Source organism: Microcebus murinus, chromosome 8 (genome assembly GCF_040939455.1).
Source record: "Microcebus murinus isolate Inina chromosome 8, M.murinus_Inina_mat1.0, whole genome shotgun sequence".
Lineage (NCBI taxonomy): Eukaryota > Metazoa > Chordata > Mammalia > Primates > Cheirogaleidae > Microcebus > Microcebus murinus.
In genome coordinates, this window is record NC_134111.1 from 96,254,957 (window position 1) to 96,278,849 (window position 23,893).

Below are 23,893 nucleotides of genomic sequence, written 5' to 3' on the forward strand. Positions count from 1 at the left end.
ATCATCCATTGAATAGGTTTGTAACATAAGTCAGTGAATCCTCAATAACCATTCCTATGTCATTTCACATTTGCTCAATTATTTTTTCAGGATAAATCTCTAGAAAGAAAACAGTAGAATCGAAGTATTCATACAATCTTAGGCTTTTGATATACTGTATACACAAAAATGCTCTCCAGAAAGGTTGTTAGAATGTTCAGCTACATCAACAATGTAATGAAAACACTTATTTCCTTATGCCTTTACCAATAATGAATATTGCTGTTCTTTTGCATCTTTGCCTATCTCATTGTTTTAATTTACATTTTGTTCATTATCAGTGAAGCCCAACATTTGCCACTTTTAAATAGTACTTTTTTAAGTAGTATTTTTTTTTATGAGTGCTTGTTTTTGCTTTCCTGTGAAGGGTTTAATTGTGTATCTTCACTCATTTTCTATTGAGGTGTTGAAGGAGTTTTTACAAATCAGTAAGGAAAGCATATGGATTAGAGAAATTATGGGTTATATATTTTGATAAATGTTTCCCATTTATAATACAGATACTCCTTATTCAAAGAAAATAATTCATAAAATTTCAAATGTAGATAACTGGTAAAGAAGAATGCTTTTAATATACAAAATATGAAAAAAATACATGCAAAATATGAAATCTCATAGGAAAGCAAATTTCAGGCTGTATTAAATGGCAAAAAAGATAAAATCATGGGAAGAAATGGAATGAATAAACAGTGATCCTGGGTAATAATTCTAGAAGACCAAGAAAACTGTTGCTTACACAAATATTTTAGAAGCATGCTCATAATTGGGCCAACATAATCTAATTTGAAAACACTTCAAGTAAAATGCATTTTAATGAATTTATTTTAATGAACTTATTTTTACTGCAGGTAAGTAGGAGAATGAGTGCTGTGTTTGAGCATATTCTCTTTCTCTCTACTTATAAGCTTGCTTGGAGAGAAAAATTTTGATCAGTCTCTAATGGATTCTTAGCAACCTATTGGCAGAGCACTGACAGAAGAGTGAGTGCCTCATTCAGTTTGTGTCCTAAGCACCATCCTAACTCATTTCACCCTAATCCCAGCTCTCCCTATTGGAAATTAACACCCAAGCAGAGGAAAAGGTAACTGATTATCAATAACCAGGCTAAATTTAAACATTCTGATACATGTGTTGTGTTTGCTTTGGCAGCACACATGCATTCAGATAAATGTGATCCTTCCTAGGATTTTGCATACTATATGATTTTTCTAAAAACATTGGCATTGCTCAAAAGCTTTTTAGAACTATTGCTTTGGAATTATTTTCAATTCCAATATATGAGTTGAACAAGGAAATGGTTTCATTACTTTATATTCAAGATCTACGACACGCTCAATATGTTTGGCTTCACAGCACATACTCAGATGAGTGAGACATGTGAAGGTATACATATTGACTTGGTAAACATGAAGTTTACAATCTGGTATGGGAAAATAAGACAAATACATGGATAATTGTAATACTGGAAAGAGCATGGTAAGTGTCATAAGAGACAATAAATAGTGGTCCAAAAGTTTGAGGCCTCAGAAAATAATTCATAAAAGGGGACACTTTAAGTGGTCCTTTAAGGACACTTAGGATTTCAAGAAGCAGAAGACCGTCAGAGGCAGGGTGGTATTCCAGGTGGCAGGAATGGCATGGATAAAGGTGAGTAGTTAGGAAAGAATAAAGCAATCTCATGGAAAAATTAATGGTCAAGAATATATGATATATATTTATTCACACACATATACACACAGAGTGGTAAATAAAGTGGCATTGTAGGAGGTTAGAGCTATGTTAGGGAGAGTTTAGAATACCAGGTTGAGCTTGTGCTTCATTGATTGCTATTACAGATTCAGTAAAGATCTGAAAAAAACAGTGGAATTATCATATAAATGGTAACCTGGAAGCTCCAATATTTATAATAATATGCTGGACTTGTCAGACTGTTTCATAATTTCAAGTGTTTTTAAAAGTACTGGATTGCTGTTAAGGACTTTTGGATTTGTAGATAACTATAAGTCATCCATTTCTTTTAAACTTGGGCTTCATAGTTGGAATGTCACAATTTGCAAAACTAGGCTCTTTGTAGACAAAATGTTTAGGAATATAGAAAAAGAAAAAGATTGGAGATAGAGAGGCCAATTAAAAGGGTAGCAGCTCAGATGATGGGTAATCATCTAGCAGTTGGAACAGAAAGGACAGATAAAGTAGATAGCAGTCATCAGAGAGAATCCAAAGGATGGAGGATGCATTAGTCAGGGTTCTCCAGAGAAACAGATGAAATAGAATGGATGGATGGACAGAAAGATAGATAAGTAGATCTATGAAAGGGGATTTATTGTGAGAATTGGCTCACATGATTTTGGAGGCTAAGAAGTCCTGCCATAGGTCATCTACAAGCTAGAGAACCAGGAAAGCTGGCAGCATGACTTAGTGCAAAGGCCTGAGAAACTGGGGAGCTGCTGGTACAAGTTCCAGAGTCCAGAGACCAGACAATCTGGAGTTCTGATGTCCAGGAGCAGGAGTAGATGGATGTCCCAACTTCAGAAGAGAGAGAGCATATTCCCCTTTCCTTGGTCTTTTTTGGTCTCTAGAGGCACGCAGTTAATTTGATGGTGCCTGCCCACATTGGGTGAGGGAAGATCTTCCTTACTCAGTCACTGATTCAAATGCCAATCTCTTCCAGAAACACCCTTACAGGTATACCCATAAATACGGCTTTACCACCTGTCTGGGCTTCCTTTAATTCAATCAAGTTGACACCTAAAATTAACCATCACAAGGTATTTGGGAGGTAATTAAAGATAATGTCAGTATTTTAAACCTTGATGACTGCAAAAATCATCTTTCCATTATCTGGAAAAAAGGAATTCAGCAGACAGTGTCTGGATTGAGAAGGGGGAAAAATGTGAGTTTAAAACCCTGTTGAGATCAAGCTCAAACAGGACACAAGTGGAAATTGCTTGAACATATGCAACAGAGTGAGAGTAAACAAATGTGCTAATTTAGAGAAAGAAAACCCACCATGAATCTATATGACACAAAATGAGTAGAGATCGTTTATGAGTAGAGATGTAAGGGAGAGAAAATGCTTTTTTTTCCCCTTTGCAAATCTACTACCAGACAGCATTAGGAACTTTGAGGTACAATTCTCTGCCTCATTTAATTTACCAGATTCAAATGATGCAAGAAGATAAAGGATGATCTCAATTATTGGCGAAGAGATAATGGATTTGATAATTGGATCACAATCTTCATTTTAAAGTTATTTCAAAATGGGTTTTCTTTTGGGAAGGGCAGCAATAAAAACCAAATTGCAAGTAATTAAGAAGTGAAAGGTTAAGTGGAAGCAGCAGGAACCTCATTTCTAAAGGTTTTGATCATAGATGGCTTATCCAGCTTGATCTCAATCTTCTCCCAAAATGTTGACTTGGAATGACTATTTCTAAAATCAATCAATTCTTAAAGGATGATTTGCCACTGTAGGATATGCTACCCCAAAATATGCCACTTTGGTATAAACATTATTTTGAGTCAAAGGCATTAAAAAAAAAAAAAAACTGTAGATGCAAGAACATTCTGATTTTCCTTTTTCTTCTTGAAGGCAGGAGGTGAAAATGCCCATGCGAAAAGTGTCCTTGCTGTACCAGGAGGAAGATATTCTTATCACCAGAGACAGGGAGTCAAAGCCAAGAGATATCTGTACAAACCAACTTTGTTAAACTAACCCTTATCTTCCCAGTCAGTTCTCACGGTTAATGGCCCTAACCCAAAGCCCTTTGTTTTCTCGTATTTTCACAATTTACTACTCTTTGTCCAAACTATTATATGAGCTTTGGATCCTGACTGCTTCTTTGGGTCTTCATTTTTCTAGTGAAGTCTCTGGAGTACATGAAAGAGTTACTAACTAAAATTTGTATGCTTTCTTCCTTTTAATCCATTTTCTATCCGTTTAATTCTTAGGCCCAACCTAGATCCCAAGAGGGTAGAGAAGATATTTTCCTTTCCCTACACCGCTATTAAGAAGGAGCTCAAGAACGCAATTCAGAGGCCTTCCCAAATTATTTTGAAGAATGGCAACATCAATGGACTATCTTTAGATACTAGAGGAGTACATAACTCATAGTATATCTTTGTTGGCTTGTTTGTGAAAATCGAGGCATATGAAGTATTCTGTTATTTGGCCTCCATCGGTCCCTGGATTCCTGCTCTAGCCCGAGAGCTTCCATAGGGGAGAGTCAATAGTTAGGTGGTTAGACCCAGAGAGAGCTCTCTGGACGCTAAACAAGTACTGTGAAACCTAACTTCCCCTCTTCCCAGATTCTCACCTTGTAAAACAATGCCTGATAATTAGAGGGTTTACAGAATAATCAAAATCGGAGTGTATAAGAATCACTAGAGGACTCTGTCTCAAAAAAAAAGAATCACTAGAGGAGCTGGTTAATTATGAGGATTCTTAGGCCTTACACCATAGAAATTTTGATGTAGATGGTCCAGAAAAACAGTTTTTTAAACTGGCTACCGAAGGTTTACCTTGTAAACACGAGGTTCTTCTAGACCATGAACTCTACAAAGGATAAGCATGAATCCAACATAAGTACCACAGAGATAACACCAGCGGCCCGCGCACTTTGCCCACAACAAAGATGGCTCCATATCGGCGTCGCCTGGCCCCTACTCCTGTGCGTGAGCCGCACGTCCGCCTTTTCCCGCGTCACATGACCACGAATCGGCTTCCGTTACGGTTACTAGAAGGGGTCAGTCCCGGGCGTTCTCGCGTCTTTCCCGGGCAGCTGCGGGCCGCTCCGCCGGTTTTGCCTGGGCGCCTCGGTGCGCTCGGCCAACGGCCTCAGAGAGCGCTCACCCGAGCGCCCCGGGAGCCGGCGGGCGGCGGCCCTCGCCAGCGACCCTCCAGTGGGCGTAGGGGTGAGTTCTGACGCCTTCCCGACCCGGGACGCGCGGCCTCAGCTGGCAGCCAGGCCTAGCGCCGCCGCCCTGACCCTCCGGCGGACAGAGGGACCCACAGTGGCCCTGGCCGGCCCGTGGTGACCCCCTGGCCGGAGTCCGGTGGTCCCCCGACCTCTCGCCTTCAACTCTAGCCTTTCCTCCTCCTCAGGACCTTGGCGCCCTTTCAGTCCCCGAGGAGAGCGAGGGAGAGAAGAAGCACTCTCTCCTGCAAATGTTTTTGAGCTAACTTCTTCACTCTTGTAGCTGGGCATCTCGTTTTGTGGTTTAATTCGGACTTTCCCGACTAGAAAATAGTTAAGGGTTTGGGAAATGGCAGGAAAGTCCTGTGAGCTTGAACGCCGGGCTTTGCAGGTTGTCTTCACGCATCCTTCCCATCCCTGACACCTTATGTTCATGACCCGTAAGCCTGCCGTTTTAAAAGTAGGATTTTGTTTAGTTTTCTGGAACATAAGCGTTCCAAAAGAAAGGCCTTGTTCGAAAAAGGTTGTGGCATCGCGGGTGACAGCGGGCCACCAGAGAGACCCCTGTCGGTGTGTAAGCATCCTTGCTCCCAAGTGTGGATGCAGGCAGTGGCTCCTGGGGTTTCCTTCCAGTCACAGGGAAGCCGGAGGAAAGGGCCTCTGACCTTGGTCTGTAGGATGAGTCCTCTGGTTAAAGAAAAGCCCGGGCTGCGTCCCACAAAGTTACAGCGGGGACATTCTCGAGGGAAGAGCACCCTTTCTAAAGTGGTGGCGTCTTTTAATTGCAGAAGATAAAAAAGAAAAGCTTCCAGGGGCCCTCGTGCCCAAATATGGAACCATTTGTATCCAGGACTCTCACCCAAGAAGACACTTTGAGTGATCTTGAATGTTGTCTCTCCCTGGGTGGAAAACATTTGTTTCTGCCTCAATTCCGTTGACTAATGAGATCCCAAAAGAAAACCCTTAGGAAAAATAGGACGATTTAGTTGTACTTAGTAGTGTTTTCCCATGCAATTAATTTGTTTGGGGATTTACTGCCTTTTTGTTTTCCGAGGCTTGTGAGTTGGTTTTGCTATTCTTTCCAAAAGGAAATTGTGTTCTCTCCCTTCCTGTACGATAGAGCTGCCTCCTTTTAAGATTACCACATTTAGCTGTTGCTTTCCTCTCTTCTGTGTTGAAACGTCTTTGTGGGTTCATAACTTTATTTTAAAGTTCGTTAATACATATTTTTCAAAGCTTGCAGTGACTTAAGTATAGTTGCTTGGAAAGAGAACTGAAACAGGGTGACCTATATAAAAACCTTGACCTAGGTCCACATAATAAGTGATAAGGAACTGGAAATTTGTTGTTGTTGTTGTTATTGGCGAATTATATAAAGCCCTTGCAACCACAATCAATACGAACTTAGTTGTTTCTGAGACTTCCTAGGCTTTCTGGGTTCTAAGTGTTCTTATATAGAAAATGAGAAAGTTGGGCTTGAATCATTGTGTCCTCAAATTGGTACACCATCCACCAGTGAGATGTGACTTGACTCTAGCTGGTACGTGGGTGAGAGTTTTTGTTATAGCTGTGTTTTTATGTGTATTTATATATGTACATCAAGTCTATGGCTTAAGGTAGTGATGTAAAATTTTCTTTTAAAATACATTTATTTACATTGTTTTTAAGTTGAATTAAAGAAAAATTAAGTGTAGCTAACAATAAATGTACTCTGTGAATATAGCAAACAAACATGAAGTTAATAAGTTACTTATGTTTAGGAACCACTGGGCCTAGAAAGTAGAGATCTGTTCCTTCATGCTTTTTCTTGGGGGAAAAAAAAAAAAGAAAGTAGAGATATGAAATCTTTGATTCTAAGAGAAATTTTGTCTCATTAGTTATGTAATAGAGAATCATGTACTGAGTGCCTACTAGATTCTGAGTGACAGAGCTTCTGGAATTAATATCTTAACCTCAAACGATAAGTTTATTTTACTTATTGCCAAAAGATATTACCAAAAATTTTATAGTCTAATAAGGGAGATTTTGATCTGTTTTACTTAAGCAGAAAACCCAATAATTGGGGACAGTACAGTGTTAAATCTTAATAGAAAATTTCCACTTACTTTTTAAATTTAAGTAGTTCAGCTACAGGTGAATTTAGCTTTTCCCAGAAGTTGACTTTTGAGCGTCCACCTTTGTGTTCTAAGTCAATGATTGCTGACAAATTCAGATTCTCATGAGAAAATAAGTTGGCTATAGAATAAAATGTTGAGACCTATGAGATATACTAATGGAAAATTAAGAAGACTGAAATGCAATGAATGGAATACAGAGAATAGCACATTTCAAGGAGATAAGGTGGTTCTAACAACTTCCTTCTCTTGTTTATTATTATAAAACTTCAATTTATAATGTCCCAAGGCATATGTTTTTGACATAGCTCTTTTCAGTGTATTTTTCCCCTAAATACAAGTTTTTTTACTATGCTTTAGGTACACACAAATGTTATAAGAGCATTTCATCTAGAATGATGTACAAAATTTGATTACAGTTGGCTGTGGTGACTTCAGTGGTTGAGGATTGGATTGGGTGGGACACTTGCATTTTTTCTGTATATTCTTAATGTACTTTGTACCATGCACATGCATGTATTGTTCAAAATTAAAACATTTTAAGTGAATGAAAATTTAACCAATGCATTTGTTCCTCAATATATACATATGTGTATATATGTATACATGCCCATAAATATTAAATTCATTTAAACGGATATATTTTCCATATTTTTCATCTTTCTAAATACAATTCAGAAACAGTGGCAAAGTTAGTCTTTTATTTTATATTGCCTTACCTAATGAATAGTCATAAGACCCTATCTGTGGGACTAAGATTGGTGGTAAACTTTGTTAACTTTTTCTTTCTTTATTGGTTTTTCTTTCTTTAATTGGTTTCTTAATGTGATGTTGTGCATCTTTGTTACTGTTACCATTTTGAGAATACCCAACAGTGAATCCCCTAATATGAGTGTTATCTAGTTTTTCAATTAGCCTGTTTTTCTCCCTCAGGGACAAAAGTGGCTCTAAATCCAGCATATGCACATTGAAGCAAGTGAAAGGATTTAATATGAAGCACAGAAGCAGATAGTGCCAAATAGCAAGCAGTAGTTGGTACACATTTGTGAGTAAAAATTTTCTCTTTTGGCTCCTTTAGTCTTTAAATCATGTGCATGCCAAATCCTTAAAGAATTATGTCCCCAAAGACACTGTGGTAAAGAATAAAAGAAGCTAGTTAGCCGTGATTATCAAGTCAGTTGTTGGAACTTAGCAGGATAACCAACCACTAGGAACTCTTCTAAGCATCGAAGGGTGAGGAACCTGTGGCCTTCTGATTTCAAGATTATTCTTTTTTAAGCACCAAAGGAGGGAAGAAAAGCTTCTTCTTTTTCTGCTGCACCCCTTTTAATAAAAGGGTTTGTTCTGTAAAGTTTGGGTCCAGTCAAAAGGCCACATTTAAGGACCTAGAAGACTACCTGTGGCCTTAAGGCTGCAGATTCAGACTACATCTCTGTCATGGAATTTATGAAATATCCCTGCTATCATAAAGACATTTCTACTCTCTTTAATTTTTTATTGCCCTTAATTTATATATAATATCATTTGCTGAAAATGTAGTGTAATTTGCTTTTTGAAATTTATTTCCTTTTAAAGAAACCATTGCTTACATACCAAATTTTTAGGCTACCTCAAATATATTTACTTTTTACCCTTTGCATTCTCTTTGTGATTTCTTCATTTGTGCTTAGTCTTAAAAAAAGAGGGGGGGTTTCCCCCTTCTGGATGTAATGATTAGAGGAGTTTTACATCAGTGTTTTTTTCCAATCTAACTTCATGTTTGTATATACATTTGGTAGAGCTTTTCTTTATCCTGTTTGCACAATTATAACAGACTATGCTTAAAACCATCTTCGTGATTTTCAAGGTATAGAATAACAACTGTTCAGGAGAGATTTGAAAATTGGTTTCTCAGACCAATCCCCAAGCCATTTCAAGTCCAAAAATAATTTTAAGTAGATACTCACTTTTATTCATAGTTTTCTTATGAAATGAATTGTTGAAATACTGATTTTTATTCTTTCTTTTTTACAGCTGGAAAAGCAGTGTCCGTGTTGTTATGTACACCTCCAAAAAAAGTTCAGATCTGTAGGGGAATTGTTGTGTAAAGTAAACTGAACTACAGGGTAGCAGTATTTTAATAGCTATTGTAGACGTGTATTTACTGTAATAAAATGAGTAAAAGAACAAGCAGTGACACACCACTAGGAAGGTCAGTGAAATTTTATTCAGTTGAGCTGGTATGACAGGTTTGAGAGACTGGCTTTAAAGCTGATGGCCATAGGCTGACCATGATCTTTTACACTTTTATTGGCATTTTGTATTTTGGGACAAATTATTTCTACTATGTTTCCCTGGGATCATGGATCCTTCTCCGATTTAGAAGGTTACTCAATGCATTTGTACTGTCTTTCCCTTTAAAGGCATGTGATGTTTTTAAAATATATACATGTAAATATGATATTAAATACAAATTAATAATGTAAAACTCTCAATCCCTCCAAAAATGAATGCATACATTAGGATTTATTAATACAAATTTTATATTTGGTATTCATTGCATCTCAGTCATTAGATACATATTCAATAAGAGTTTTAATTTCTGTGATGTGATTTTCAGGGGTTGCATCTTTTTTTAGTAAACTCAGAATTAACCTTATTTACCTTGGGAGTCTGATTTTTATCATTTAAAGGTTTTGTTTTTTTCATGCATGACAGAAATTTCTAATTTTATTTTTAGAGTTCAAGCAGCTTTCCCTCAAATAGCTTAAGAAATTTTAATTTAAATTCTATTTCAGGCATTTTTAAGTGATAAGCAGCATGCATATTTTTGTTTATGCAGAAAGAGCATGTGTATATTTGTATGTACACATAATTTTTAAAATTTGCTCCCAAGTAGTATCTTTAAGTGCAATTTCAGCTGATAAGTAAGAAGTCATTTTGTTTAGGAAAACATTTTCTTTGGTCTTTTATTTTTCCTTTGTATGTATTCAGCATTTGCAAATGAGAAGTTTCCTTTTGCTCTTTCTGTAAGATAATGTCTTCTAACTTCACTACATAAAGGAGGTTGGCATTGTAACACTGGGTCATCCCTGTCTTTAAATTTTTCTCCCACAGGGTGAGTGGGGCAGCATTTCCTTCTCCCACTGCTTCTGAGATGGCGGAAATTAGTCGAATTCAGTATGAAATGGAATATACTGAAGGTATTAGTCAGCGAATGAGGGTCCCGGAAAAATTAAAAGTAGCACCACCAAATGCTGACCTGGAGCAAGGATTTCAAGAAGGAGTTCCAAATGCTAGTGTAATAATGCAAGTTCCAGAGAGGATTGTTGTAGCAGGTATTTCACATTTGTTTAGAAAGTTGCGTGATAAATCTTCATTTTATATATTTTTATGAAAACTTTTAGGTTTTTCAATATATTATCTAGAAAAGGGGTTGGGAAACTCAACTCTATCTTTTTGAAATTTTTATTCGTTATAGTAGTTTGAATTTCAAACAGTATTTCTTTTTTTTAAAGACAGAGTCTTGCTGTGTTGTCCAGCCTGGAGTGTGGTGGGCTGATTATAACTCACTGTAGCCTCAAATTCTGGGGTTCAAGGGATCTTTCCATCTTGGTCTCCCAAAGTATTGGGATTACAGGCATGAGCCACTGCACCCAGTTCAAACAGTATTTTTTAATAATCCAACTCATTATTAGGTTTTACATACATAAAATATATACATTTTAAGTGTACACTTGATGAGCTTTGACAAATATATATACCCATGTAACCACCACAGTGCAGATACAGAACATATTAGTTATCCCAGAAAGTTCTCTTGTGCCCCTTCTCAGTCAGTCCTTACCCCACAACTCTAGGCAACCATGATCTCCTTCCTATAACCAGAGACTAAATTTGTCTTTCCTAGAGTTTCATAAAAATGGAATCATGGAGTATATGCTCTTTTGTCTGGATTCTTTTGTTCAGTATAATATTCTTGAAATTCTTCCATGTTGTTACAGATATCAGTTGTTCATTCCATTTCATTACTGAGTAATATTTTACTGTTTGGATATACCATAATTTGTTTATCCATTCTTTTGTTGGTGGATATTTGTGGTGTTTCCTGTTTGAGGTTGTTAGCAATAAATCTACTGTGTATATTCATGCACAAGTCTTTGTGAGGACATATGTTTTTCTATCTTTAGGAGTGAAATTGCTTGATCATATTATAAGTTATGTTTAACTTTTTGAAAAGCTGCCAAGCTATTTTCCAAATTGTTGTACCATGTTAAATTCCAATCAGTGATGTGTGAGAGTTTCAGTTGCTCCATATCCTTGCCCACTTTTTGTATTGTCAGTCTTTTTAATTTTCACTGTTTGAGTAGGTGTGTAGCATCTCATAATTTTAATTCTGTTTCCCTGATGTTAATTTTGAACATCTGCCTGAATGCTTTTTGACTATTTATAGGTCTTATTTGTGAAGTACTACTCAAATGTTTTACCAGTTTGAAAAATTGGGTGTTTTAAAAGTTTTTTTTCATATTATGGGTACCAGTTCTTTGTCATATATTATGTATTACATAATTTCTTTATCATTTCTGTACCACACTGTTAGATATTAGTGAAATGTCAGTTCTTATGCTGAAAACATATTTTTAAAGAAATTAATGCTTAGTGGGTAGGTTAATAATTCAAAAGTGGGAGAAGGTAAATATATTTTAACAAAATCACTGTATTTTTAAAATCTCCTCCCTTTCCTGTTTTTCCCCCCTCTTACTCTTAGGAAATAATGAAGACATTTCATTTTCAAGACCAGCAGATCTTGACCTTATTCAGTCAACTCCCTTTAAACCTCTGGCACTAAAAACACCACCCCGTGTACTTACACTAAGCGAAAGACCACTAGATTTTCTGGATTTAGAAAGACCTCCTACAACCCCTCAAAATGAAGAAGTAAGTAGAGTTTTCACATCAGCAGAATTTGAAATAATATAGACGAAAAGGTAGGTTGAGAGAGGCATTAAGAAGCTGTAAGTCGTAACATTAGTACTATATAGTTAAGCTTTCCATATGGAATATTGACTAATATCAATTTGGATTTATAAATACCCCAAATAAAGCATTATACTGTTACTCTTTATTTAGATATTATATTTTAGGAAAATGAAAATTTTGTGAAAAGTATTAGCATTGTCTCGAAGAAAGAGCTTTTATGGCTAGGTGTTAACATTTTAAGCATTACAGAAAAAGTTGGGAAGTTTAACAATAGAAAATTAATGCATCACTTTGTTATAAAATCATTTTGGCAAATAGGGCAAAGAAAGCTCTTTTTGCCTTGATGCTACACATTCTCGTTACTTGATCAAAGGTTTCTATTGAGTTAGCTTCCCTACCACATAACATGTTGACTTAAATATAGCAGTATGGACTAAAAGGGGGTTAGTAGCATAGTTCAAATCTTGATTCTGGTATTGATTCAGAGCTAATCTTTTGAAGCTTTTTTTCTTTGAATTCCAGGAAGATTTCTGTAGTTGCATCTTTCTCGTATAACTTCTAAACTTCTAATGTGTTATCATGAGGCTAGTATAAGACAATGTGTAAGCAAAAATTTTTACTACTGCTTGTGTCTGATTTCATTTTTCATATAGTTCTTTCCAAAGAAGGTAAAACACCCATATAACCTAGGGCAATGTAATTTTGTAGGACTAGGTGTGACTTTTTCTTAGGTTGTAAGTTTCTGCTGAGGTGTAATTGAGGTAACATAGCTAAGTTGGACATTCTAGATATTTGCTTGGGGAAAAGCACTAAATTTGAATGTTTACATGGCAAAATGGCACTAATATACTCGCAGAATTTTATTTATTTAACAAACATTTTTTGAACTTTTATGTTTGAGACACTGTATGCAATGTAAGAATGAATGAAACGTAGTTCCTGCTTTCAGAAATTTACTTTCTGCCTAGTTACAGCAAGAAAAGTTTGCCAGGATTGCCCCTAGTAGACCCAGGCTTTAAGACTATATCTGTGGGGTTCACTCCTGCATTTATATTGACAGTCATATGTGATAAATGCCCAGAGTGTATAGCACTGAGGTAAAAACTCTGGCTGAGAATTAGACCTAATTTTAACCCTGTGCACTCGGATGTCAAGTGTGGATAATGTAGAGTGGATAACGAGAAAAAAGCAAGCGAGTGCAAAGGGTTAAAGGCCTACCTTGCCACTTACTAACCACATAACTTTGGGCAAGTTATTTATCAGTTACCTCTAAAGATAAGAACAGTGTCAAGTGCATAATATTATTGTGAAAATTAAATATAATAACACATGTAATATGTTTAGAACTTGTTCTACTTCATATTAAAAGCTCAATATGTATAAATGTTATGAAAAAGTTAAAATCCTATGGCAAGAGGCAAATCCTGAGGCCTAAGAGAGGAGTTTCTGAGATTAGTGCCAGCTGCCTGTTGAGAGGAAAGCGAAGTGATGGTTTGTACTTCAAGTTTATAGGAGGGGCCGTCCGGTCGTCCTCAAGAGGCGATCAATGAGTAGGCGAGGAAGCGGGGAAAGGGATCCAGAGTTCTAGCAGCTTCTAAAAATAGAAAAAGAAGGGCAGTAGGGACCTGAGTCCTGATAACATTGATGATTCATTCATATACTACTCAGAATCTGTAAGCTGGGATCCCCAGAACCATTTGTTCTGTGGTAATTATTCTGCAGTGGGTGCAAGATTGCTCTGCCTTAACACTGCTGGTGTTTTGGACTAGAGAATTCTTTGTTATGGTGAGGGCTATCTTTTAGCACTAGAATGTTTAACAGCATTCTTGATCTCTATGTATAAGGTGCTGTTAGCATTCTCCAAGTAATGGCAATCAAAAATGTCTCTAATAGTCAAAAGGTAGAAGAAGGAACTGAAATGTCTGTCAGCTGATGAATGGATAAGCAAAATATGCTATATCCATGTAGTAACCATTATTCATCCATTAAAAAAAAATAAGGCTGGGTGCAGTGACTCATGCCTGTAATCCCAGTGCTTTGGGAAGTCAAGGTGAGAGGATCCTTTGAGGCCAGGAGTTCAAGACCAGCCTGGGCAACATGGCAAGCGCCCCTCTAGAAAAAGTAAAAAAATAAATAAATAAATTGCCAGGCATGGTGGCACGTGCTGGTAGTCCCAGCTACTTGGGAGGCTGAGGTGGCAGGAGCACCTGAGCCCAGGAGTTTGAGGTTGGAGTGAGCTCCAGTGATGCCACTGTACTCTAGCTGGGTTGACAGAGCAAGACTCTATCTCAAAAAAACAGGAAGCCAAACAGAAAAAGTTACCTAATGCATTGTTCTACCTACATGAAATATCCAGAATAGGCAAATCCATATAGACAAAAGGCAGATTAGTGACTGCCAGAGGATTGGGGGAGAAGGTAATTAAGAGTGGCTACTTAATCAGTATTGGATTTCCCTTTGGAGTGATGAAAATGTTGTAGAACTAGATAATGGTTATGATTGCACAGCATTATTAGTGTATGAAACACCAGTGAATTGTATAATTTAAAGTGGTTAAAATTACAAATTGTATATGTGTTTTGTCACAATAAGAAAGAATCTCCAGACACTGCCCAATGTCCTCTACAGAGCAAAATCATCCCCAGCTGAGAACCACTGGCCTATGTCAAGAAAGGAGACTACCAGGAGAAGGCTTATGAGGAAGGCTATAAAATTATTGTTAAAAACCTGACTGATGCAGTGATAAATTTGTAAAAGGCAGCTGTACCTGACGTTCTTAAACTTGCTTAAAAAAACCCAAGTCAGCCTATGAGGAAGGCTTAAAACATGACTTAAATAATACTCTAGCTCAAAGAAGCTTATAAAATCTGGAGGCTTGGCTGGAAGTGAGGAAATTAATGAATCCTTTCAATGTGCCTAATTTCTGTAAATACTTGGAAAGCAGCTCTAGGACAAGACCATTGCTTGGTGATTCTGCCTACAGGGAATGAATAAAGCAACTATGCAATAAGCCATGTGATCTGGGCATGAAACTACAAAATACTCAAATCGTGACAACTCTCAGTGTTCTTGTGGTAGATGGAGCAGTGTGAATGATTGATTAGGAAGAGGCTGTGACGCTGATACTACCTCCTCCTCTCCAAAAGGAGCCCCATCTGGAGCCAGAGGAAGGAGAACTTGCAGGAAGAAGGAAGGAAGTTCTTCTTCCTTGCAAGGAAGAAGAACTTGCAAAGAAAGAGTTGGGAAAAGATGCCTGTAAGAAGATTTGACACAGCCTTGAACATTGTGACTGAGTCAAAGATTTGGACTCCGCCATTATATCCTATCAATCAAGCGGTAGTATACTTTGAAAAGATATCTACAATAAATGCCAAGAGCTTTGTGAGACATATAAAGAGAAAACAGACTGGTCTAAAGATAGATTGTAAGATCTTTTGCCCAAATTGGCAACTCTTACTTCAAAGAAGTACAAGAATGCCATCCATTTCTATAATAAATCTTTGGAAGGGCACTGAACCCCAAATATACCCAAGAACCATCAATAGTTAGAAATGTTCTGGAACGAGCAAAATTGGCCTATATAAACCCCTTCCTGATTTTGGAAGGGAAGAACAAAAGGCGATGAGTATTTTCAGAAAGGGTATTATGTCTAAGCCATGCAGGCATTATACAGAAGCCATCAAATGGCATCCATAGAATGCCAAATTCTGCAACAATCATGTACAAAGTGTACAGCCAGAGCTCAAGAAGTGGGAGAAATAATATCCACCTAGAACAAACCTCATCACAGATTACACTTGTAAAGCAGTCTTGGAACCTGAAGGATAATACAAAATCCACGGATATCTGACAGAAGGCTGTAGTCTTGCAAACCTACTGTAAGGAAGCAGCAGATGATTATCAGATAGCCCACTTCAATTGATATGACAACCCTGAGGATGTGAAGAAGACCATAGCTGACCTGAAGTGTTATGAGTCACCTAGCTATATGGCACATCCTATAACAAATACAGGATTCCTGGGCACTTAGTGAAACTTAAAAGGGTCCTGCAGTAGCTCAGAAAATCAAGAACCCGATGGATGTGGGCCTGATCACAATTTGATGATGTTTTATTTAACTCCCTTTCCTTTCTCCTCATCTATGGAAAGAGGATCTGAAACTACAATGAGCAGAATGAAGCAGAAAGTCTGGAGAGAAGAGAAAAAAAGAACAACTTAATTGTATGTGTATAAACACATTCATCCATGGAAGATTCAGAGATGTGTGTTCAGATTCTTTGTATAGTTACTGTTTCATGGCCTTCTTAGCACGGGCATGATCCCTTCACTGCTGACATATTGTTCCATGTTTTCTCCCCTTAACCTGCAATTACTGGTTCAACTCTTTTCCCTATAGTTGCTTTTTGCCTCAATATGGCGGTAATATCAAGCTCATTGTCTGTGTTATATTTTAAATCAGATTTCAGGTGGTAAAAATAGCAGTAGACTTAGGATCCTCTAGCTTCTCAGGCTATGTTGAAGTCATGGATGTATTTGTTTTCTTCCATCATTTCCTGTCCTGGTTAATGTTAGTTCTCACGACATAGCAGTAGGAATGGTTCTGAATTCATAGACAAGTCACCTTGATCTTTGCTGTGTAGAAGAGCTGTTTTACTGTAGGGAAAGCAGCCACAACTCTACAGTAGTTTGGAAGGCAAGTATCAGTGGGATTCACACAAACTAACCTGCTCACTGTACGTGAATAAAATGCACTTAGTTTTCAGAAATGTTATATTTTATATATAGTTGCTTAAAGGTAATTTTGGGAGTTAACCTTAAAAAACTCTTGCAGTAGGCTTCAAAGTTGACATCTCTATTTTCAGATTATTTTTCCCCTTTGTTTAGATGGGCAATAATAAATGTTTCATAACCATAAATTAAAACCATGCTCTGAAATTATGGGTTGCATAGTGTGGTTTTAAGTTTTGTTGGCATGAAATACAGGATCTATTCTGCTTTGATGATGGTGTATATAACCTGATAATCTACTCCCAAGTCTTTTTAAAATACCTATATAGATTGGTAATTTTGAAAATTTTAATTTTCAAATCCTTTGATTCACATCTAGGTGTCCTTTATGATGAAGTTTTGTTTTTTGGTGTTTTTTTTTTTTTGAGACAGAGTCTCACTTTGTCACCCAGGCTAGAGTGAGTGCCGTGGCGTCAGCCTAGCTCACAGCAACCTCAAACTCCTGGGCCCAAGCAATTCTCCTGCCTCAGCCTCCCAAGTAGCTGGGACTACAGGCATGTGCCACCATGCCCGGCTAATTTTTTCTATATATGTATTAGTTGGCCAATTAATTTCTTTCTATTTATAGTAGAGACGGGGTCTCACTCTTGCTCAGGCTGGTTTCGAACTCCTGACCTGGAGCAATCCGCCCGCCTCGGCCTCCCAGAGTGCTAGGATTACAGGCGTGAGCCACCACACCCGGCCTATGATAAAGTTTAATTTTTGTTTTTAACCATGAAGTTGCTGTGACTGTGTCTAGTTTAAAAAATATATATGTTTCTAAACAAGCAGGAAAGGTAGTGACTACCACTGTCCTAGTTTTCTATTGCTGTATATAACAAACCACCCTAAATTTAGTGGCTTAAAATAAACAAAATTATTTATTTTGCACTTGGATTTTGTGGATTAGGAATTTGCAGTGGGCATGATGGGGAAAACTTGTTTCTGATTCACAATGTCTGGGGCCTAAGGTAGGAAGTCTCAAAGGCTATCAATGATTCAGCAGCTGGAAGCTGCAGTCATCTGAAGGCCCACTCACGTGTCACTTGATGTTAGCTGTTGTCTTGGACCTCCACTAGGGTTGTTAGCTGGTGCACCTATATGTGGCCTTGCCATGTGCCTGCTTGGGCTTCCTCACATTATGATGCCATTGTTCCAACCATGAATGTGGTGGTGGGGAAATAGGAGGGGGAAGCTGTATTGTTATTTATGACCTAGCTTCAAAACTCATATTGCATGATTTCTACGTCACCAGCCCACTCAATTTCTTTCTGGCTTGCTTTTTTTAATCCCCAATTTCAAGGTAAGGGAACATAGATCCTATCTCTTAATGAAAGAAGGTCAAAGATACATTCTATAAAAGGAGCATGTGGAAGTAGAGATTGTGGCCATTCTGGAATGCTAAAACCATTAAGCTAGAAAGATCCTTTTTTTAGTCTAATTTTCCAGTATTCAACCAAATCTGAATTTGTTTCAACCCTAGAAGCTAGAACCATCTATTTGTAGTACAGATATATTCCATTTCCTACAATATATGTGCCTTTAAAAATTTCTATAAATTGTTCTTATAAATAAGTATATAATATCAATTATAAAGAAGAATAATTGTACAAAGATTGATACTTAAGAGAATCGAGTACCTTTTATCTTAAAGTAAATAGGCGTTCCTAAATTTTTCTGCATTCTAGTAGAGGGTTTTTTTTCTTTTTTCAAACAAATCTTTCTGTAAGACACATGCCTGGCAGCAATTCTTGGTTGCTTTTTCTTTGTAAATTTGTGAGTAGCATTGGATTAAAGTTCTTTTGATGCTAAGCAGCTAGTAGGCTACTAAGAATATATTCTATTTCCTTCCCTTTCTTTGTGCCTTAACAGATCCGTGCAGTTGGCAGGCTAAAAAGAGAGCGCTCTATGAGTGAAAATGCTGTTCGCCAAAATGGACAGTTGGTCAGAAATGATTCTATGTGAGTAGAACCACTGAATATTGTATCTCCTTTGTAAGTTTTCTCAGTGTATTGTCTGTACCCATCTTTTCCTAAATAATTACTTTCCATAGTTTTTAAAATCTATTTTATATTTTTGGAGTACTTTTTATAGTCTTGAAATCTGGCCATTTTGTTAGTCGTGAGAAAATTTCAGAAACACTATCCTATTCTATGTGTATGATACTCTTCTGTAAGTATGATTTGCTTTTTTGGGAAATCTTCTATAAAATATACTTAAGACAAATTGATAAATGTAAGTGCTCAGTTATATGCAGTCTTTGAAAATGTTTAACCAGCCTGTAGATTGAAAAATAAAAAAGGAAAATGCACTGCAGAATATCTTTATTTTCAGTTTAAGTTGTCATAAATTGTGAACTAGTGCTTTCCAGCTCTACTTCTAATGAGCTATGGTAAACAATGTAGCATAGACAAGTGGCATTCTCTTTTCAGGAGTATTTTTTAGCATTCTACCTACTGATTCATTGAATTATTAGGTCCCTTTCAAAAAATACAAGTGTGTTGTTTAATGCATTAACCACCATATGAGTTGTAGTTAACTCACACTAGTTTTGAACCTGGGGCTTCATGAAGCATATGTAACTCACATGTCTCTTTACTTTGGGAGCCATATGAACTATTTTTCAAGTTGCATATAACTTATGCACAGAAAACAATAAAAAATCATTATTAAATTAGAAAAGATCATTTTGTTTTCAAAATTTTTATTCTATTTTCATAATAAACACCTGGGCCCCAAGGGAAAAAAAGTTTTTTCTAGTGTGGCTGTCAATGTGTTAAAGGACTATTTGTTTAAACCTTTCTTTCTCATTTGGCTGTATTACCATACCCTGATCTTAAAACTACCACAAGATATTTTAGATCAGGCAAATGCTTTTTAATTGTTTTATTAAAAGTGATGAATTTTTACAAATAAAATACCTCTTGAAACTGGTCAGAATTTTAAATCTGAAAGCCATTTGCAGTGGTGGCTTTTTAAGTTATTTAGATTGTTTGTGTAAATTAATATTTCTTATTAATTTTTTGGCCTATTTTTATGAACTCATCATGAACCATATTTGATGCCAAGCATCATGTTAGCTTTTCTGGGAACTATGCAAGAATCAGGTGATGATGCATCTTTTCTTAGGGCTAGCAAATCTAGGTAAAAGCAAAACAATTTTGTTTACAAAATGACTAGAGTACAATACAATTATATTATTTATATTGTACCGTACTAAGTTCTAGTTTGGACCTGACTATAGAGTATAGGCATACAGAAGGGACTTTGATAGGGTAAGGTCTGTGATACGGTAGAGAGGGGAATTTTTTGCCCTATATTTTTATCCGTGCTTTGAAAGAAGTCAGTGTTTCAATCAATCAGTGAAGTTCCAACTTCCAGATAAATTATTTGCTTGCCTTATTGAAATTCTATTCTCTGTGTTAGGTGCAAAGGAGAACTATAATTGCTCTACTTGGAGAATCTTGAAATGTCTCCCAAGGTAGCTATAGTTATTCTGAAGGGTTATTTAGGAAGATTAGTAAGTTAAATTAATGAATATATATCTCCTTCAGGGAATACTTGTCTGAAAGGTTCAACTATTATTATTATTATATGAAGTTTTTTATGATTAATTGTATTTCCCTGAAGGTCTTTGGTTGGCAGTGATGTCAGCAGACCCATGAAATCCATTTTCTGGATTGTTTCCAATTGTATCACAACAAATGGTAGAAAGGCTACATAGTTGATGGCTAAAGTAGCTTCTTGATCTTTAGTATCCTATCAGAATGATTAAACATACACTTAGGGCTTTAGTTATTTTCTTTTTGTAATTTTTTTTAAGGCAGGAAAATTTCTAGTAAACTTTTTTTGCTTTGTAAAGATATAGCTTACTGTTTAGGTCCTTAATTACTTTGACATTTCATATTAATAAAGTAAATACAGGATTATTTACATATACCATCAGTTTTGTTTTTTTCTCACAAAGTATATATTATTGGTTGTTGCATTCAGTTGAACAGAAAGGAAACAGCTCTATTATGTATGAAAACCAGTCCAGTGAAGTATGAACTAGAGTAGATGATTAGTTAATACATACATTTGCACTTACCCAATAACATAAGTTCCTCGTAACAGAAAAGATTAACACTGCTAATATTTGATTTTCTGTTTTTTTCTTTAAGTTACCTTCATGGCATTTTTTAGATCTTTAATAAAACTGAAAATCTCAGTTTGAAATCTCACTTAGTGAAATCTCACTAGTTTGAAAATCTCACTTTGGTAGTAAAAGTAACATGAATTTTTGACTATACATTTTCAAAGCAAAATGTTTAACATTACCCATATTTTTGGTATGGTTGTTATGTATCTTACCATGTTATGTATGATAAGATACTTAATCATCGTTTTGTTAAAAATGTAACTTTGCCGTTTCTTCTACCATTGTTAACTTTATAATTGAATTCATCTTTAAGAAGTTACATCTTATTAACTTGAGGAATTTTGTGTAATGAGCATATTATATATTTATTGTTAATGTAGTAAGGAAGAAACAGTATAATACAGCTATATTTTACTTTTATTAAAGTAATTATTAAACTCTTGCTGTCTGTACCTACTTTAGTCTTTTCTTTGTAATAGGAGATTGTTATGTATTATTGTGCATGAACCTTTGCCTGGCTCCACTTTGTTTTATTCCGTGGCTTTAAGAATAGAAATATGAACAGATATAAGAACAGGAGCACTGGCTTTTGTTTTCTTAATTACTTTGAAGGGGCAACACGATTGATTATTGTCAGCTATTGGCACAAAAATGAATTCTGAACAGTAGAATCGTATCTATCTTTTTCTTTGTGTTATAAAAGCTGAATATGTAAAAGAAGCATAATTATTATTTAAGGTGGCACAGATCAGATTCTGCCCCAAGAAATAAAATTTCAAGGTTCCAGGCACCGATTTCTGCACCGGAGTACACGTAAGATTTTATCTGCTCTGCTTTTCACAAGTAGGAGTTGTTTTAATTTTGCAGGATTATGTTAAAACTAACCTATTTCACCAGGTAATTGGCCTATAATACCCTAATTCTCTTACTGTTTGCTTTTTAGTGCCTCTGTTTCAGGATTTCTCAAACTGTCGTCATACACTTTATTAAGAAAATAACTAGACCAACTAAGGAAATTCTGTATGATTTGGGGTGTTTGGTGAAAGGAAAATAGAATAATTTCCACATAAGGACCAAGCATTCTTTTCTGTTTCCTTTATTTTGATTTGGTTGGCATATTAGTTCTGTACAGATTCAACTTAGTCAGGTTCAGTGATCCCAATCCTTTTTTAAATTTTAGCACACTGTCTTTTCTTCTTTTATTTTGACCCAGAAGGAGAATGGAGTCTAAGTGTGGCTTGTCATTTAAGTTGTTTTATAATTCCATAGCTTAAAATTATGTTTGGAAGAATTCTTTTATGATTATTAAATCCACTCTTTCTATAAGTGTGACAAAATGAATGACCGACCTCTCATGGGGAAGACATTTGGGTATGCAGCATAAGTATTCAACAGCCAATATAGTTCTTAAGCAACAGAAGAAGCCACGCTGACAGCCAATGATTTTTTCTCTTATTCTGGTTCTATTATTGTGCTTTTAGGAGCTAGTAAATGGCCTTAAATAGTGGCAACATATTAAAGTTTTCTCTCTTTAAAATTCCAAAAGAGGTTAATACAAAGTTTATGTTTTAGTGAAAATTTTTTCTCTTCTGTTTTATTGTTTTACCTTTACTATGTTTTGGAAGAGGCTGGTACCTCACTGAAGAGGTTAAACTCACAGTTTGAGAAACATTATTCCTATGAAACCCATAGAAAAAGAGGTACTTGACTTTGAACTTACCTTTTAATAATGACATAGTTATGCCAAGTAAATTTTAATTTAAATTTAGTTCTGACATTGACTAGTGTTGTTTACTTAATTCTTATGCAGTAAGATTTTGTGTAAGCATGAGGTAGAGCTATTACTAATGAAATGTGGTAAGCATCAGTGTTTTTTCAAAATTTTCTAATTTTATTTAAAAAAAGTAGAGTTGACATTTTGCTATTTTATAACATTACTAGGATCAATTTATCATTAAAGTGCATTTTATTAAATTACTAATACATATAATGACATTTGTTTAATCTTCTCAATGCTTTTGCAATGTGTTTACTTTATTATTTTTTGCAATAGTTCTTTTGTCAAAAACAAAACAACAAAAAGTAACTAAACCTTTGTTGGATATATGAGTGGACAGACCTGAAACCTAACTCAAAAAGCAGTTTCCCTCCACAGTTGATGCCAATGGGGAACACTAGTCACATTCTGACTTTTGCTAAATTGTGGCTTATTCTTTTTTGTTTTTAAATTTATTTGTAAAAAGACTTACAAGACTGCCTACATCTTAAAAAAAGAAAGGGAATTTCTAAATTATGTATTGCTTCTAATTATTAAAGTAGTTTGATCGTCTTATGATATAATCATTCACTTAATCTGTAAATGGAAGTAAATGTTAATAATCAGGAGCATTTAATCTATATGTATACTGGCAAAAGTGGTCATTAATTTAAAAATATTCCCTTTTGTTTTTACTATTTATGGAGGATTGCCATGTAAATGAATGAAAAGTTTCCTAGTAATCTCTGAAATTTTAATTTGTTTTGAGAAACAACCAGAAATTGAAGTATGTTTTTGATGCTGGTTTTGATGAAATAAGTATCCTTACTAGTATTGATAAAGACTTAATTTCATTTTATCTTTCTATACAAGTACATTTTTCTTATTAAGTTATAATTGAGGATCACATAAGACATTTTATTCCCATTTATTACCACATTCTAATTTCATGTAATCATAGAATCTTAAAATTGGAAGAGATATTATACATTGTTTTAGAATCCAACCTTATGTGCATTTCATCTTAAGAATTCTTTGCAGTTAATCTGAAGTTAGTTTATGCTTGATTATTTTATGAGGTGGCCACCTCATTTCCTATGTGTAGACAGAAAATACTCATAATTTTAGAATTTAAATCAACAGTTCCTTATTATTTGTTTTAGGCAAAAGGATTTCTCTGAAAGGAAGTAACCCTTCTTTTTTT

At 35.8% G+C, this 23,893-nt stretch overlaps 1 protein-coding gene across 18 annotated transcripts in view; it reads left to right on the forward strand.

Annotated features, from left to right (window-relative positions):
* The first annotated feature begins 4,745 nt into the window (after positions 1-4,745).
* MFF (mitochondrial fission factor) overlaps positions 4,746-23,893 on the forward strand; it is a 32,577-nt gene continuing 13,429 nt past the window's right edge. For 6 of the 18 annotated variants that reach the window (XM_076005987.1, XM_076005988.1, XM_012749390.3 and 3 more), the window contains exons 1-7: positions 4,746-4,950; positions 8,000-8,111; positions 9,080-9,257; positions 10,163-10,383; positions 11,814-11,983; positions 18,665-18,753; positions 21,672-21,746. In XM_076005987.1, coding sequence (XP_075862102.1) covers positions 9,220-9,257; positions 10,163-10,383; positions 11,814-11,983; positions 18,665-18,753; positions 21,672-21,746 — 593 coding nt within the window. In that variant the 5' untranslated portion in view covers positions 4,746-4,950; positions 8,000-8,111; positions 9,080-9,219. The remainder of the gene's footprint in view (positions 4,951-7,999; positions 8,112-9,079; positions 9,258-10,162; positions 10,384-11,813; positions 11,984-18,664; positions 18,754-21,671; positions 21,747-23,893) is intronic. The other 12 variants (XM_012749392.3, XM_012749395.3, XM_012749402.3 and 9 more) reach the window with 8 other exon arrangements.